The 18,890-nt window shown below is 42.0% G+C and overlaps 1 protein-coding gene and 1 non-coding gene across 4 annotated transcripts in view; one reads left to right on the top strand and one right to left on the bottom strand.

The window, feature by feature from the left end:
* The window catches only part of SVIL (supervillin), a 122,619-nt gene that overhangs the window by 71,100 nt on the left and 32,629 nt on the right, over positions 1-18,890 (top strand). For all 3 annotated transcript variants that reach the window (XM_077771714.1, XM_077771713.1, XM_077771715.1), the window contains 2 exons: positions 2,908-3,037; positions 15,619-15,766. In XM_077771714.1, the coding sequence (XP_077627840.1) occupies positions 2,908-3,037; positions 15,619-15,766 (278 nt within the window). The remainder of the gene's footprint in view (positions 1-2,907; positions 3,038-15,618; positions 15,767-18,890) is intronic.
* LOC144238048 (U6 spliceosomal RNA) lies at positions 9,171-9,275 on the bottom strand. The gene has a single exon (XR_013336993.1). It is a non-coding gene; the product is annotated as a U6 spliceosomal RNA (small nuclear RNA).

Raw genomic sequence — 18,890 nt, 5'->3', positions numbered from 1 at the left:
GCAGAGCCTGCATGGGATTCTCTCTCTCTCTCTCTCTCTCTCTCTCTCTCTCTCTCTCTCTGTCCCTCTCAAAATAAATACACTTAAAAAAAATGGTAGATAGCCAAGATGAGTAACTATTGGTCTTTGTCAAAGGTGAAGTAAGAGACAGAAAGCTGGCTCTGAGACCAGTTTGCAAGAATATCCGGGAGATGAATGTCTCTCATCACAAGATTGTGAATTGGAAGTACTTCTCCATTTGGGTGTAAGAGTACTGACATGCTCACTTTTTGAAAATCTCATTTAGAGACACTTTGAAACCTTTGAAAGCTCTATGCAAATACTAATGATTTTTTCATGATTTGATTTTATTATTATTAGAATAAAACTGATTCAGAATAGTTAGAGAAAAGAATCATTATAGAGTCTGATGAAAACACCTGAAGGCATTGAGAATTTGTATTTAAGTGCATGCACTTGTCCTTGTAGCATGCGGAGAACTGTTAAACCTCACAGATCATAGTAGCTAGGGCTAAATGGAACCATTAGCTAAATGGAACCATTAGCCAAATGGTGCCTGTCTTAGATACTAAGATTCTGGCTGTAATCGCCAATGGGAGTTCTTTCCTCCACCACCAAGTGTCTCTGATACCAGCTGGGAGTCCTATGATTCAACTCACTTCTGATGCCATATACCTGGAGATGGCATTATATCCCACAGGTTAGGTGCTCCATCCTATAAGACTGCTCCCCAACACACATGTGCACACACATACACACACACATACACACACATACACACACACACACTTCAGATGCCAGTGGCAGGTCCAGGTTGTCACCTGGGCTTTTGACCCTACAGGCTATAGATTGGAGATTCCAGCGCCCTCTCCTTGGGTTTGATTTACTAGAGAACCTCACAGAACTTAGACAAATGTTGTTAGCTCACTAGATCTCAAGTCTGTTCTAGAAGGATGTAACACAAGAAGACTAGATGGAAGAGCATAGCTCAGGGTACAGGGAAAGGTTGTGGAGCCTCCATGCTCTCTCAAGCACACTACTCTCCCCAAATCTCCACATGTCTACCAACCTAGAAGCTCTCTGAGCCCCATCCTTCTGGGTATTATAGAGGCATGATTACATAGGCATGGTTGATTCGATCATTGGCCATTGGTGATAGATTCAACTTCCAGCCACTCTCCCCTCTCCAGAAGTTAGGGGGTGTGAAACTGGAAGTCCCACCCCTCAAATCACATAAATGTGGTTAGAGGCAACCAGTCCCCATCCTTGGGTGCTTCCCCAAAGTCACCCGATCAAGTGACTTTGACAAGTGAATGACAAGTGTCATTCTCATCACTTAGGAAATTCCAAGGGTTTTGGCAGCTCTAGGTCCAGAAAGGTGATGAAAACCAAGTATTTCCCATTATAAATCACAATATCACAGACTGATAAGTGGCATTATGTCAGTTTTATAGAATGGTCATTTAAGGTCTTATCTGTCACAAAACAGAAAGGAAGGGAAAGAAGAAGAAGAGAAGGGGATAGGTCCAGAGTTTGAAGCTTCTGCCCCTTTGGGGAAGTTCTTTTCTTTGTTGCTTACTTTCTATTATTTGAATGAATAGATGAATTAAGATATGATTATGTGTAAGTTTGTAGATGGAAGTGGATTCTTACTCAAGTACTGGAAAGTTTGCTTTTTTATTTCCCTAGATAAACTTTTGTCAAGGAGTAGAATATATTTCACCCCATCTCTAATTCAAATATTTAGTGGAGTTGGGAAAATTAGTAGAAGGGACCTAAGAGACTATCAAGTCCAGTTCCCAGTATGACCAATATGGAAAGGAGGCCAGGCTACTTGAGCAGAGTTCACTGCCAGGCTAGGGTTGATATGCTGCTTTAAAATATACAATTTATGGACATGCACAAGGATGTTTAAAAGACCCAGCTGGGCCAGCTCTGCAGAGAAGAAAAGGGGTCTAATCCCTTTTTCCCCAATCTTTAAATTGCTTGAGCATCAGCTCAAATGATTTTCATGATAACCACATTTCTTTCCTTTTAGCTTTCCCATGTTTATTCAACTTAAATGCCCGAGACTGCTTTGTTCATCGTAGGCGAGTGAGCCAGAACAGCTTCACGCTCACAAAAAGTAGCCTTTCACAGAGTGTAGCATCCAGGCAGCTCTGTGTCAAGTTACACCAGAGCTGAGCTAAAGTAGGTTAGGTAAAAATCTCAATTAATTAGATTCTTTTTTTGTATGTGGCTTTCCCCAGGAGGAAAGATGGAGTGATCATTTTTTTAAAAAATGGGTTTGTAGAGAATAGATTCTGTATTAAGAAGATTGATTGGAAAGATCAAGTGCATTTGGAGGAAAAGGACAAGGCTTAGAGTACAGGAAGAGAAGAAAATCTTAAACATCTTCTTTTGCCTTTTATTGAAAGGTATGCATAAGACGAACATTAATTTTTTAGAGCTTTGGTTTACAAACCCATTTCTGCTGTGTTTTCTGCAAAGGAGTACTATCCAATCCAACTCTAATCATTAAATGCTGTTTTACCAAGTGACCAGAAGGGGTCATTAGAAGACATTTTCTCTGGGGATGGTTACCTTCATCTCCGGGCTCTCAGGGTAAGAGCAAGGGAAAAACAGAGTGATTCCTCTGGTAGAATGATGAAGCATCTTTGTCTGGCAAATCAGATTTCAGATTTGCATTGCAATCAGCTTAGAATTTGGGGGGAGGGAGCATCTTAGAAAAGGGAATGCTTATGTTAATTTTCCAGGAATAACTTACTTCAGAATAAATGAAACTCAAAAAGTCAGTAGCTATGGTCGTGTATTAACCAAAGACTTCTAACTGACCCTAATTACAGTTCTGTTACAAGGAAGAGCGTGGTGCTGAACCCCTTTTTGGTTGGCCTGTTTTCCCCTCAGATTAGCACTGTTGAGGAAAAGTGGTGAAGAAGATTGGAAAAACAGACTTAGCAGAAAGCAGGAGTACGGCAAAGCATCTATCACCGGTGGCCTGCACATACAAGAAACAGAACAGTCCCTCAAGAAGAAGGTAATGTTTTCCATGTTGGGAAAAAGCACTGAACTAACATCATGCCTGGAAGTGCATCAGATGGGCAAGCATGCGGCCCTTGACTAATTACCACTCTGTGAAACACTGTCTTGCCTTGGGTTCGCGCTGCGCACCTGGCACATGGCAGCTGAAACTGATCAAAAGGTAAAGTCTCGAGATGTTATCAAACTGATAAGAGCCCTGCATACATAAGGCATCTACAAACAAGTCTCTGCATTTTGAAGTGTGCACTCTTACTTCAGTTTAAAGCCTTCCTAAAATGAAGTCTGACTTTACAGTGTTATTAATTAAAACCTTTGTAATGAAAATCTTTAATTGACCACGAGCAGTTTATAAGTTGGTGTATCAAATGTGGATTTGAATGTGCCACGCTGAGATTTAAACCTAAGCAGACAGAACAAGGACCTAACTGTGGTCAGTGAGTACTTATTTTCGCAATTTTAAGCATGTTTTACAATGAGCCGACGTGCCTTTTGTTGAGAATGTACAGCATCGTATGTTACAAGTTTAAATAAAATCAAGTAATTTGTTAGTGATACTGGCAAGCATTTCCTATGCAAAAGTATTGATGAGCGGTTAAATTATCCATCTAATGATGACCAGCTTTTGACCCGTTAGTGCACACTTTCAAAGCTGATGGTGACTTTCCTGTTGCTTGATCCTACAATTGTAAGTGCATGTGCTGGCTGGAGACCAGATGGCCTGTGTGACACGTCCTCTGGCCAACTTCTAGGGTTAAAAGTTTTCTAACAGAAATGAAAAAAAACATACATACAGAAAAAAACACTTTCAACAGGATGAGCACCTGTACCTCTTTTAGTTCTAAAACAACTTGGTATCTGTGGTAGAAGGGAACTGTGAATGTGGCCTTGATGTGTGCAGAAGCTTACATGAAAGAGAAGTGCCCATGCAAGATGGTGAGGCAGGAACTGTGATACCACTTTATATGGTACCTGTGTGTCTTCACATGTTAAATACGAACAACAATTTATATTTCTATTTTGAGACATATATTAAAGATAATGACTAAAGGCATGTGATTTCAGCCGGTTGTAAAGTTCTCCAGTACAATTGGATATTTAAAAGCATAGGTGTGAAATCTGGGTTCCAAGAATGAGATCTTGAAGTAAAAAGAAAAGCTGGGTCCTTCAATTGTATCCCTGTTGCCCACAAACTTTATTTAAAAGGGTCTAGAAACTACCGCTTCAAAAATTGACTTTAACACTCACCCCTTGTTGGTCTTTTTGGAAGATGAAAAGGAGCCGTAGGAGCTGACAGTCCCATATGGCCAGGCGGAAAGTTCAAATACAGCTGTCATGCACATGGCCAGCTAGAGTCCTCGTGAGGAGTGAATGAGATAAGAGCCGTCCCCCTTAGAAGACTGGGGCATCATGTGAGCTGTGACAACCAGAAGGCTGTGAGATAGGGCGTGAGACCCGAACTGCCTCATGCTTGGCTAAGGTTTACAGAAGGCAAGACTTGTGAGAAGGTTAGGGTAACTGCCCCTGGGGGTGGAAATGCAGGCAACGGAAGTGCTGGGGCCCGAGCGCGCATGGATGTCTCTGGGCTCTTGGATGTTGCATATTCTGCAGCAGTAGTGAACTCACCATTCCTCCACCTCCTCCTCCTCAGTGACCTAGTTCACTCTGGCCTGAGACAGTAAGCTCTTTGAAGTTAAAATAAGCCAATCTATTTTAGGCTTTTGTAGCAGACATTGGGAAATCTCAAGTCCTGTTGAGGTCAAGTGGTTTTCACATGGCCCCTGATAAGTCCTTGGCTTCTTTTCTTCCCAAGGGTGGCAGTATATTTCAGTCACACCTTCACTGGGCTCAGACGTGAGGTGCCTTGAGCCCAATCTGTCTTCAGACAGTCCCTCCACAGCTGAGGAGTCCTTGAGAGATGCCACTGCTTGCCGGGTGTCTGAATCCTGCCCCAGACAGAGAAACACCTCCCTGCCACGTGGTGCATGCAGATGGGATCTTGTTGCATGGGCTGGATCTAGACTTACTGCTGGAGACCTCTGCTAAGAGCAGCAAGCTCTGGAACTTTCCATGTTTAACACCAAGAGAGGAAGGGAGCTGGGTACAGAGCCAGGGCATCCCTTCCAGCACAGTTTGTGCATTCATGAAGGGCACATAATTTCTGGGTGCCAAACATTTTACAGCTGAACCTTCTCCAGCTTTTGGGTGTCGTAAGCACAGTCCCACAAACTACAGCCTGTGGAAATGCAGAGGAGGCAGGAACTAGAGACAGGACTCTATAGAAATCATGTCCATTGTCCCTCTAAAAATCCTTGCTGTCCAATAAAAATAGAGTATGAGCAACATAAGTGATTGTCTAGAAGCCACATTAAAAAACAAAAAAAGTGAAAGGATGCCATGAAAATCTGTAAGTGTCTTGTCTCTGTCAAAGAGTCGGTCCCCAAACAAAACTAATCTGTGGTTGCTCTCACCAGCATCTTGTTTGGGATTCTACCTGGTAAGAAATATTCTTTTAGCCCGTGAATAGATTTGGAGAACTAAGTTAGAGTTTTCCTTCCCCTAGTAAAAGACTAGTCATGTCTCAGAGAATATATAACTTAATAGCAGTTCTCATCTTTCCAAATTTATTCCCCCAGAATCAAGGTTGATGATTTGGAGCTTCAGAGCAGCAATCATTTACGTGGCTGACTCTCTCATTTCCTGTAACAACCAATCTGGGTTCGTTCTCTCTCCTCTTTCCTTCCCTTCCTCCCTAGGCCACTCTTCTTTTCTCCTCTCTTCTTTCTTCCATTCTCAGTTTAGTCTAGGGCAAGTCTAACCTGACTTAAACATTGTTGCTTTTGCAACATCGATAATGACTTCTGAAGATGAGAAGGCCATTTGGTTTGTAGATTCGGCCTGGTCCATACTATATAGCATGTGTGCACTTGAGCCTGATCTGGAGACCATTTCCTCCAGGGTAACTCATTCCATCCAAAGAGCAAGAAAAATGAAGCAAAATTTTAAAAGCAGGAGTCTCTCTCTTACAGCTCAATTGCATGTATTTATTTTTATCAAGTAATTATTCTAAATTTCAATCTCATTTTGGCATATTTGACATGCAGGCATATAGTGAGTCCCATGTGGTTTGGTAAGATAATCATCCAGTATATCAGACTTTTTCCAGGAAATAAAATGCCTTTATAGACTTCGCCATCACCACCCAGTTCTTTGTCTGAGTCACAGATATGGATTGGATACCCTGCTGTGCTCAATAGTATCAGGTCAGGAATCAAGCTAAGATCTATGATGCCAGCAGGGCATGTTCTTGAAAATCCAAGGAAGGTAAATCTCTCAATTCACGTTCTAATTGCTGCCAATGAAATTCCAAATCACAATTCTGGAGAAAGTCTCTTGAAAGACCTAAGGGAGGAGGGAGAAAAGGGCTGATGGTATGACTTCCCAATTAAAGATTCTCATCCCGCTGATGGAATGTGAGTTTACTTGGTGTTTGGGCCACCCGACTGTGTGAGCATGCGCATGCGTCTGATTGAACCCAGGCACAAAATCCTGGAAAATGATTGTGACACCCTAACCCTACTCTTCCAGCACTCCGCAATGTTTCCTATTTGTTTTAACCTATAGGAAGAAGGAGGATTTGCAGATGATAGTGCCATTTCTAATCTGCTTTGGGTAAGCCTGACTCTAACATAGGCGGCCTCTAGATGGTAGCCAGAATTCTACCTCCACCTCACCATATGGAACCCTCGTCAGTGACGGTTTCCTCGTAGGCCCTCGCTGTTTGGTTTCTTACCCCGAGGCGTGATGCCACCTCTATCCAGAGAAGAGAGCTATCCTGTTACTTTAATTTTTTTTAATCATATAATGAAAAACTTGAAAGACTTTAAATGAGTTATTTTACATTCAATGCTAAAACTGTTAGTTAAAGTCATGGTTCCTTTATACTGGAACCCAGTATCCTATAAGTTACAGGAATCTTGTCATTAACTCAGTTAATTACGACACCGACCTGACGCAGGTGTATTTACCGTGCTCGTGTGGATCTATGTTAGCATTCTAAGAAAACAGACAAACGGGAAGGACTCTCTTGAAAAGAGAACTGAAATTGCAATGAGTAAATTAACATTCTGGTCAAGAAACCCTTGTTTTTGTCTCTCCTCCTCCCCACCCTGCTCTGATAAATCTTCTCTTTTCACCTCTAATCCTCTTGCTTTGCTCTATAGGAACCTGTATATGCTTCTACTTATTCTCCTGCTATACCTGCTGCCCATAAATACCTGTCTTTTGTATCTATTAATCAGGTGAGGAAAAGCCTACACATTTTAAGCCTCATTGCAATTTCTGAGCAGTAGGGAAGAACTTGTTTCATTTGCGGCATTTCAGTGTGCATGTTTGTGTGTGTGCACGTGAGAGAGTGAGCGAGTGAGCGAGCCAGCGATCAGTTCTTCATATATTTAGAGCCAGTCACACATTTCACATCTTTGAGTCAGACTCTTAGGTTGACTTGATGGCATTAATTCACCTCATAATCATGTACCTGGTGTGAGAGGAAAATCTTCCCTTTTCATCTCCAAGCATTATAGTCTCAGTTAAGTCAGGAGCCCAAGGAATATACCAGAGTGTCCAAGCATCCACTTGGGAACCCTGCTATCTTGCTTAGCTTGGTAAAGGAAGATGTGGTGGAGGCAGTTGGGTGTGGATGGGCCAGAGAGGAAGACAGAGCAAGGAAGAGGCTATTCTGACAGGAGCTGGTTGCAGTGACCTACTGAAATGAGGAAGCACAGACCTCCTGCCCCCTGTCTTCCATCTTCACAGCACCTCATCTGAACCCCACCCCAGAAGGGAGATCTGGCTTAGGCTGAATAATCCTGTTGGTACATAATACATGATGATTTTTAAACCTAGAAATACCCGTGGCTGGTCTTTATTCCCCTTGAAATGTCCCTGGTGTCAAAATAGCTATGAAAAGTGCGTGCATCCACTTTGTCATGAATCCAAGATTCTAGCCTCTAACTTACCTAGCCCTTTCCCTCTGAGGGACTCTGTCTCCTAATTGGAATGGGGATTTTCTTGCCTCTAAGGTGTCCTCCAACTAAAAATCTCACGACTATACTGTTCCTTTAGGACTCATGATGACAAAACAGGTCTTTGAGCGAGAGGCGCAAAGACCTCATTTCAAATAAGAGATGGACAGAGTGCTGTCAGAGAGAGATGTCTGGTGAGCCCCCCTGTTTCACCTTACATCTGCGCAATGGAAATCCCCCATTTTTCTCCCTAAGGCAGCCTCTTCCCTCACTCTCCTGGGTTCCTCTGACATTAAGAATGCTGGTCTGTGAGAGGCCAGCCCCACACAGATAGCAGTGCCCACCCCAAAAAACAGGCTGAATTCTGGAGCAAACCTGCTGTTCTGTCACTAAGGGGGAGCAGGGATGGATTGTTTCTTCTAAATCAGTCATATTAAACTTTAAAAGAAAAAATATATTATTGAACTCTTTAAAGATAAATTATGTGTATTACACACACACAGACACACAGACACACACACACACACTTTTTAAATAAACTTTATTTCGTTAAGGAATTTTAGGTTCACAGCAAAATTGAGCCAAAAGTATAAATATTTCCCATATACCTTCTGCCCCCCAACCCCCACCCCGCACCCCAGACACACACATAGCCTTCCCCACTACCAGTATCCCACACCAGAGTGGTACTTTTGTGAAAATTGTTGAACCTACATTGACACATTATTGCCCAGTGTCCATAGTTTACATCTGGGTTCACTTTCAGTGTGCGTTCTCTAGATTTTGACAAATGCGTAATGACATGTATCCGTCATTATAGTGTCATATAGACAAGTTTCACTGCTCTAAAACACCTCTGCACTCCATCTGTGTATACCTCCCTCCCTCTAATCCCTGGCAATTTCTTTATTGTCTCTATGGTCTATGGCTTTGTCTTTCTTAGAATGTCATACAGTTGGAATCATTGAGTTGGTAGCCTTTTCAGACTGGTTTCTTTCGCTTTATCATATGCATTTGTTTCCTCCGTGTCTTTTTATGGCTTGATAGCTTCTTTCTTTTTAATCCTGAATAATATTCTCCTTGGATATACCACAGTTTGTTTGTTTTGAAAATATGGAACACTTTACACATCTGCGTGTCATCCTTGCACAAGGAGCCATGCTAATCTGTGTATCATTCCAATTTTAGTACATGTGCTGCCGGAGCGAGCACATACCATGGTTTATTTATCCATTTGCTTACTGAATGGCATCTTGGTTCCTTCCAAGTTTTGGAAATTATGAGCAAAGCTGCTATAAATATCTATATGCAGGTTTTTGTGTAGCTATAGATTTTCAACTCATCTGGGTATCAAGGAGCACAGTTGCTGGATCATATGGTAAGAGTATGTTTAGTTTTGTGAGAAACTGTGAAATGTCTTACAAAGTGGCCATACCCAAGTTTGCATTTCCTCCAGCAAACAAACGAGAGTTTCTATTGCCGTACACTCTCACCAGCACTCGCTGTTGTCAGGGCTCTGGATTTTGGCCATTCTGATGGGTGCATGGTGGTATCTCATAGGTGTCTGAATTTGCAATGACATGTCATAATGCCATGTGATGTGGAGCACCTTTTCATATGGTTGTTTGCCACCCATAGATCTACTTTAGTGAGATGTCTGTTCAGATCTTTGCCCAGTTTTTAATTGGTTGTTTTCTTATTGTTGAGTTTTAGGAGTTCTTTTGTATATTTTTGGATGACATTTCTTTATCAGATGTGTCTTTCAGTCTGCGGCTTGTCTTCTCATTCTCTTGACAGTGGCTTTCACAGAGCAAAGGCTTTTTCATTTCAGTGAAGTTCAATTTGTCAATTCTTTCATTAATGTTACATCTAGAAAGTCATCACTGAATTCAAGGTCATCTAGAGTTTTCTTCTATGTTATCTTCTACAAATTTTATAGCTTGGCATTTTACAATTAGATTTATGATTCATCTTGAGTTAATTTTTGTGAAGGGTGTGAAGTCTGTGTCTCGATTCTCTCTCTCTCTCTCTCTTTTTTCTTTCTTTTGTTGCTGTTGTTGCATGTGGAAGTCCACTTGTTAGAACACCATTTGTTGAAAAGACTGTCTTACATTCACTGTATTGCCTTTGACCTTTCACAGATTAGTTGAATGTATGTAGTACATTGTATGACTGTATTTCTGGGCTCTCTATTTTTTTCTTAGAGAGAGAGAGGGAGAGAGAGAATAAGTGGGGAAAGGGAAGAGAAAGAGAGAGACAGAATCCCAAGCAGGCTCCATGCTGTCAGCACAGAGCTCGATGTGGGGATCATACCCACAAACTGTGAGATCATGACTCCAGCCAAAGTCAAGAAACAGATGCTTTACTGACTGAGCCACCCAGGTGTCCCTCTCTATTCCTTTCTATTGATCTATTTATCTGTTTGGTTTTTTTTTTTCTTGACTACTACCACACTGTCTTGATTACTATAGCTTTACAGTAAGTCTTAAAATCAGGTAGTGCCACTCCTCCAACTTCATTCTTCTCCTTCAATCTTGTATTGGCTATTCTGGGTCTTTTCCATCTCCATACATCCTTTAGAATCAATTTGTCAGTATCCACAAGGTGACTTGCTGAGATTTTTATTGAAATTGCACCAAATCTGTAGGAAGAACTGGCATCTGTAGGAAGTTGGAAAAACCTGGGATCTGGACAATATTGAAGCTTTCAATCCATGAACATGGGATATTACTTCATATATTTTTAAGTTTAAAGAAAAATGCCATTTACCAGAGGTAGTTTATGTTTAATCACTTCAAAATTAAAGTAGGCTTAAAATTCTATATTTTTATATATTGAAAACTTTCTCAGATAAATATTTTATGTACCAGCCTTTTAGCATTAGCTCATCAGTGTTCTCTGAGACTCCTTTCCTCCCACAGTCCTACTATCTGTGTTCACTAGTGCAGAGGCTCAGAAAAGAAAATGAGCATTACAACAGCGCACACATTCTGCCTAAATGGACTGTTTGTCTCTTTGTTGGTCTTTAACAGACATTTCCTTCTTCCTCACATGCCTCCCAACTGTACAAAAATAAGATTTCCTGTATTCCCCTCCCTTCACTTAGTCCCTGGTAGATTTGGCAAGACCACATTATGGTTACTTTGAGCTCTAAGCCTAGCTATGATCTTTTTTCATGTTTTGTTCAGGCCACTTGAAGCTTTATGCACTAATGAGGTCTGAAATCAGCAAAGGAGTGGGCAAAGCCATATTTCTCTTAACAGTACACAGAATTCAAAATGGTGATAGCATTTTTTTAAAAGCAAGAAGCACTTATTTGTCACTTTGCATACTTTCTATTAGTTCATCTGTGCTCTTATAACTTCTTCCAACGCTGTAGTTTTACTAGATGTGAATAAGATAAAAATTTAAAAGCCAGATCACAGTATTTTCTATCCATGAAGCTCTCTAGTTAATAGGATAATATAATCCTATTAAAGCATGTTAGATCCACTGTCTGTTATTGTATCACCTCTCTGTGTCAGCGACATGTGGGAAGATTTGTACTAGGCATTCTCAGTAGGTATACAGAATTAAGCACATTAGTAACAATGCCGTAACCTAAAAACATTCTTGCAGATTGACTCTGCATACTTTTAAGCTGTGTCCTACCAAATCTCTGTCCATCCCTAAGACCTGCCTTACTTCCCAACTGTTTCACTTCTTACACTTCCTCCTACACACACACACACACACACACACACACACACACACACACACACACACACTGTTCCTTCCCCTTCTTATCTCCATCTCTGGGCACCACATTTATGGGATCAGCATTTGAAGAGTGAAGGACAAGGCAGATAGGGCTTCTATTCCTATTCTGCCCCAATTCTCTTACTATTCCAGTCAATCCTAAACATCATCACCTAAATCTACACAAGCCTGGAAAACAGTACAATACTTATTGGGACACAATACTATGTCCTTAGGAAAGAAAAGCTTAGCAGGGAAAAACAAGACAAGACAATAATGAAATTTAAAGCTAAAAAAGTAAATGGGCAAAGATATGTATCTTGTTTTTGCATTTCGAGTTCAAAATTTAATAGCAGCTGGTGAGAAACTATTAATTTTTTCAGTGCATAAATAAGCTGTACATTTCTTACCTCATTAGAGTCCTCTGAAATCAGATAAAGCAATCAGTGACACTAAACTAACTTCACTAAGTGCATAGTTAAAACTTTTAGAGACAAAAAAACCTTTTATGTTTATCCTAATATTGAGAAAGGAGCAAAAATTTACTCCATAACAAAGATCTGGCCAACTACTGGGAGCTGTAAGGCCTGCAACAGCTGTATCATTCCAGGGCTCAGATCCACCATGTTCTTCTAGGAGCTCCGGGGGAATCTGAGCGCTTTGGGAGATAGAGTTGTTGATTCGGGGATACCATTTTCTTGAGTCATGAACCACACCCAAGGCTTTGGAGATGTGCTGCAAAGTTCACCAGAACTAGTGATTTCTGGATCTTTGGAGAAATAAACTTTCTTGGCCCTTCTTATGTGTTTTCAAAATGTTTTAAGCCAAGTACTATATTGATTTGATTAAAATTGTTCCTGAAACTTCATTTTCAAAGAAAACATATTATCTTTTTTGAATTTTGGTGAGGTCTTCCTGGCAAGTCAACCTCATAGTTTATTGAATAAGGGTATGTGATTGAGAGACTTACTTGGAAGGAGGGTCATCTCCCTAGTCATGAGTGGGAAAGTGAAGGAAAAGGGTTTTTAACTTTTGGATGATATTTTATTTGGATAAAACTCTATGATAAACTTATAAAACTTGTAAAAAAGTTACCATGATGGGGCACTGTCATCTACTCTTGACCAAAGCCACTGACTGTTGGCTGCCCCCACTAACGTCTATTTTCCTCCCTCAACCCCAGCCTCCACCCCCCACTGCTGACTTCCTGCTGTCCTGTCTCCTATACACAAACATGATATTTATAGTTGGGGCTGCCCTAATACCATATACTGAGTGGCTTATAAACAACAGAAATTGATTTCTCACAGTTCTGGAAGCTGTAAGTTCAAGATCAAGACATCAGTAGATTCAGTGTTTCCTGAAAGCCCTCTCACTGGTCCTTGGATGACCATGTGCTTCTCACATGGTGGCTGTCCTCACATGGTGGAAGGGGCAGGGGGGCTTTCTAGGGTGTCCTTTATAAGGGCATTAATCCTCTTCAGGAGGGTTCTACCTTCATGACCTAAATGCCCCCCAAAGGCCTCACCTCCTAATGCATCACATTGGGCGTTAGGTTTCAGTGTACAATATTTGGGGGCACACACTCCATCCGGCTCACTTCCATAACCACAGTAATGTGATCCAGAGGAAGACATTCAACACTGCTGCAGTGTTTAATCCACAGCTCATTTCCAACTGTGTCCATCCCCCCCAACCATGTCCCATTTAGCCCCCACCCCGCTCCGTCTAAGATCCAAGCCAAGATCAGGCATTGTTTTAGTTGTCCTATCTCTTCAGGAAAAGGATTTTTTTTAACCTAAATTAAATTACCAAGGATCTCAAAATCACCTCTGGCGGTGATTGTTCTGTAGAAGACGTCTATAAAAGATTCACAAACTAGATGATGGAGAAGGCCACATTCATGGCTTAAACCGAATGTTGCCAGGGTAGATGTGGTTTCGTGCACATCTTTCCTGGACAGGAAGGAAGGAACCCTCTCCTGTTTCAGCCTCCTCCAATGCTTTAGGAGGATGAACTGGGCTGATCTCTGCTTTCTTGTCGAATGAATCTGGAAGTTATTTTCTGTTGATTAGTTAAGGGAAGCTAATCGGCCATCATGGGATGGACCACGTGGAGGGACAGGATCAGAGGCACTCCTCCTCGGGGATCTCCTGATTTTCCCACAAGGGAAGAGGAGCTGGGGAGACTGGCAGCAGAGCTTAAAGTGAGCTCATCTGCAAGCAAAGGCCCCGGCAGGAAGGGCATCCCTCGGTTATGAGAAGAGGCTGAGGTGAGAGCAAATGCACGAAACCAGGAGGCCACGCTGGCAATAGAGCCTCCGTCGTGGGAGCCACCCTGGGGTGGACAGCTAGTGAAGGAGGCTCTTCTGCTCTGGGGAGGAGGCTTTTCCTTTCTGCCTTCCTCAGCGCTCACTTACCGCACCTGCCCTGCTTCTCTCCCTGGCCTGCGGCCCCTCCCACTGGATACGTTTCCAATTGGATCTAAATAAATTGCGAGAAAATTAAAAAAAACTTCTCTTGAACTTTCCCACTCATGATCTGTGCAAGGACCCTAATTCCAAGTCGCTCTTTGAGTGGGTTTGGCAGTGAGAGGACAGTTGCATGGGGGGGGAGGAGGGGGGGCAGACTCTGTCCTACCGCCAATTAAGGGCCTCCCACCCTGGTGTCCCCCGCTGCCACCATCCACACCCTCTGTCCCTGGAAGACTCCTTCCCCTGTGCTGGCACCAAGTACCCTGAGCCGGGTCCTCTGCTGCTTCCCCTCATACACTCATCTCAGCCCACTTCTCTCTGGAGGCCTCTTTCCTGGTCTCCCTCAGACCCCCTCAGCCTCTTTCACCCAGACCAAATGAGTTCACCAGTGGCTTACAAACTGAAGAGGCAGGTATCTTCAAGACCCCAGTTAGAAGCTTTTGAAAGCATTTTTTGGGTAGAAATGTTATTTTATATGTAGGTTATGTCTATAGTACAGTTTATCCTCAATGTCAGATATACTAGGGCCTAAAAGTCACTTCCATGGGCTACCTGCCTGCCTAACTGCCCGTGTAACATAGTTGTCTAGGAAAAAGCATGCTGAGTTCCAGAAAGCCTTCTTGTAGCACACTTTATTCCGAATCAGCTTTCTCTCCTTTATAATTGACCATGTTCCCCATGGATGCAAGTGGATGAGATTTTTCTGGATTGACCGTCTTTTGTGAGCTTATATGGATAAAATTTCTTACTCAACCAAGTTTAGCTAGGTAAAACAGACCAACATTATAATTGTTTTAATGTTTGTTTATTTTTGAGAGAGAAAGAGTGTAAGCGGGGGTGGGGCAGACAGAGAAGGAGACACAGAATCTGAAGCAGGCTCCAGGCTGTCCGCTTTCAGCACAGAGCCCGATGCAGGGCTCGAACTCGCAAACCATGAGATCATGACCTGAGCCAGTCAGACGCTTAACCAACTGAGCCACCCACGTGGCCCAGAACAGAGCAACTTTAAAACCCAATGAAATTCATGGCATGAAGACAGTCTCTATTTTAGTTGATTTTTCCAAAGTATCATTTTGGTGTTCCCATATTCCAAACAAATGAATGGGGAAAAACCATCACAGTTGTAACCTAAATTTCCATTGTCCTTGATGGTGATCTCTAACCCAAGCTGGATGTAGGGAAGCCAAAGTTCTTTCCGATAGATCAGTTACAGACATTCGTGGACAGTGTAGCCATCCTGTTTGTTTCCCTGTCTGCCTTTTGGGTCACAGAATGCTACCTGCTAAAATTCACATCTCTGTCATTTCCCTCTCCCCTTTTCTCCCCGGTACGCTTTATAAACAGCGGGTCACAGAAAGTCGAGAGAGCCAGATGACTATCGAAGAGAGGAAGCACCTCATCACTGTGAGAGAAGAAGCCTGGAAGACCAAAGGCAAAGGAGCAGCCAATGACTCCACCCAGTTCACTGTGGCTGGCAGGATGGTGAAGAAAGGTCAGAGTCGGGGGGAGGGGTGGACCTACTCCACGTGGGCACGTGGGTAAGGGTGTGCGGGTACACATGCTTTGCTGCCCATGACGGGCAGGGTGGGACATGAGAGCTCAATTTAAAAAATCAAGCCACGATCTTTTTTAGTTTTTCCTCTTATTGAAGTCACATAAACGTTTTTGGGGTAGGTTTTTTGAGCTATTCCTACTGAACACCCTTTCTTCCTGAATAATGCCATCTTCAACGTAAGATGGCTTAAGTCAATTAGTCTCTTTTCAAGATTTGGCCATTTGGAAATGGAGCACGGGTTTCAAAGGCAATTGCAAATGTGCTGATGTATCTTAGTCCTTTCCCATAATTGCTTTTAAATTATTTTCATTGTCTCACCATCTGGCCATCAGTTGACCCTAAATAAGCCTTCGTCAATAAAGAATGGGTTTATCTCTTCTCTTTCTAAGAGGAATTCTTATGTCCCTTTCCATCAGACCAGAGTTCTCTGACTTACAAAGTCCTATTTCCAGATAGGTTTTAGTAGATGTCTAATGGATATATGCAATTCTGAAGAAGCGGCATTTCCCAGCAGATGGTCATTTCTTTGCTACTGAGCTCTTGGAACTGATTTGAAGCCAATATGAAAGATTTCTGAAATTGATGTATCATGTGGTTAGTAAAGTCACTTTATGCATCACATGGTTAGTAAAGCTCTAAAGGTCCATACCCAGTGGGAAATGATGAAAATCTGGGGTCCCTTTGTCACCTGTATGCATAGAGCTTCATTTCCTAAGGTGGTGTTTAAAAGCAAAGTTCTGGACTTAGTGATAAAAGTGCCCACACGCATTTAGAGTTCACTTACGTGGTCATCAGCGTTCTCACTTCATGTTTCTCTTTTCTGGAAACCTCTCAGGATCCTCACTTATAAACAGTGCATAACTTGTTGTAGGCTCATAATAAATATTGGCAGAAGGAAGGGAGGGGAGACCCCCAAGTTGTGATTAACTCAAATCTTGACAGAAAATAATTAACTCCTACAGAGTGAGCTAGTATTTGCGTATTTTCTTCATCAGATCAGAGACCTGTATAATCATGTGAAACTCCTTGGTCCTGAGACCCATCCCTATGTTACAAAAGCAGACCCTGAAGCCCACATTGCTTAGGAACTCAACATGCCTTTCAATGTGTAGCCTGGACCTTTTGCCCGATGACTTTTTACTTTGGCTTCTTTTTCCCTCTTCCGTCTTAAAAATTATCACTACTTCATAAGCAGGCCCTTCCTACCAAAGACACTGCCCTTGTCCACAATGACATCAGAGGAATCGGGTTTGCTCTTATGCAAGTTTGGAGAATAAGGCTAGAGAAATTCTTCTCCTTTTGTGCAGGAGTTTGCTTTCACATTTCTTGAATAAATCCAAGATCTTTATTAACAGGTGCTATCTGGCTTGCTCAGGAAATAATTTTCCTGTACTTTTAATGTAATGAAGAAAAAAACCCGTATCCTGTTTGTCTAATAGTTTTTACCACCTGCTGAGTTATATGTTTCATTTGTGTCCTGGGCACTTGCTGACTTGGGGCAGTAGCATCCAGCGTGCTACACTCACTGTAGAATAAAGTAGCCCCCTCACTACAGCCGCAGAGACTTCTCCCCTCCTCAGGTCACCACATATCAGCAAGTTGCCAAAAGGTGTGCTGGACCCTGATTTTTAGAAAACTCTTTTCTCCCCTAGCTTCATTAACACTTGGTGATATTCCTAGATTCTGCTTAACAGTTAGTAATCCACAAGGTTTCCGGGTATTCTACGATTCTCCTCAAAGTATGCCTTTGAATAAGGGAGCTGTGAAGAGAGTAGGTGACTGGTTATTGCGTGTAGAATTCACTGAAAAGAGGAATGGGGAGTGCTTTGTTTAACACTGTTGTGTGGTTTATTGTTTTTATAATGAACTTTTTATTTCAGAATATGTATTTATTTTAATATAATTTGTTGTCAAGTTGGCTAACATACAGTGTATACAGTGTTCTCTTGGTTTTGGGAGTAGAGTCCCATGATTCATTGCTTACGTACAGCACCCAGTGCTCATCCCAACAAGTACCCTCCTCAATGCCCATCACCCATTTCCCCCCTTTAGTGCCCCCCCATCAACCCTCAGTTTGTTCTCTGTATTTAAGAGTCTCTTATGGTTTGCCTCCCTCTCTGCTTTAAACTCTTTCTTCCCCTTGGCTTTCCCCCATGGTCTTCTGTTACGTTTTTCAAATTCCACATATGAGTGAAAACATACGGTATCTGTCTTTCTCTGACTGACTTATTGGTGTGATTTAAATTTACATGCCCTCTCCTGTTAGGGAAAACCCTTGCCTAGTTGGGATAGAGATGTCCCACCTCTGGAAGCTCTTGCCCATGTGGCTGCCTGAACGGGCTGCAGGGAGTGCCCTGACGGTGCACAGGGCCAGGTATCCAAGAGTTGGGCCCTTCTGCTCCCTTTAGAGTTCATGATCTCTGTGCTAAGGAACGCGCGTCCCTTTTCTGTGCATCTTGTTAGTAGGTGATGACGAGCTGCACTTGTACTGCCTGTGATGCCAACTCTTACTTTATTATCTTTCAAGACATTTGCTTCCTCACTGATATAAACCTTCTGCAGGTCTGGTTATTGAAATAAATGTTTAAATTTTTATTGACATCATCAAGCAAATATAGGTACCTACTGAGAAATACTTTTAGGATATCACCTAAGACTGAAATTTTAAGCTACATTTCAGTATTTTTCGTTAAAAGTTTTATGCTGTTATACATCCCTCTCCAGCTGACAGTAGGAAGGAGCAGAGCAATTCGTTCATTCTTTTTTCCTTGTAAGTCATAGGTGCCTAATTACGTATTCTCCATATGCACTTCTTTGAGGGATGCTGAAAGTGCATTTTCATCTGATGATTTCATATTTATTACAAGTGAATACTGAGAACATTAACATTTCATTCTGTTTTTTATAAAGGCACTGGTTCCTTTCCTTTCCAATCCCTTCTATTTAGGTGAGGAACAAAGTGCTCATCCTTGCCTTTATTAAGATTTCTTGTCCCAACCAGATACCTTCCCTGTGCTGGAATCCCTTTCTTTCATATGTCCCAAACCTTTACACTTTTAAT

Source organism: Crocuta crocuta, unplaced genomic scaffold, assembly GCF_008692635.1.
Source record: "Crocuta crocuta isolate KB4526 unplaced genomic scaffold, BGI_CrCroc_1.0 scaffold457, whole genome shotgun sequence".
Lineage (NCBI taxonomy): Eukaryota > Metazoa > Chordata > Mammalia > Carnivora > Hyaenidae > Crocuta > Crocuta crocuta.
The sequence above is the reverse complement of the archived record's forward strand: the minus strand, read 5'-3'. Positions and strand labels throughout refer to the sequence as shown.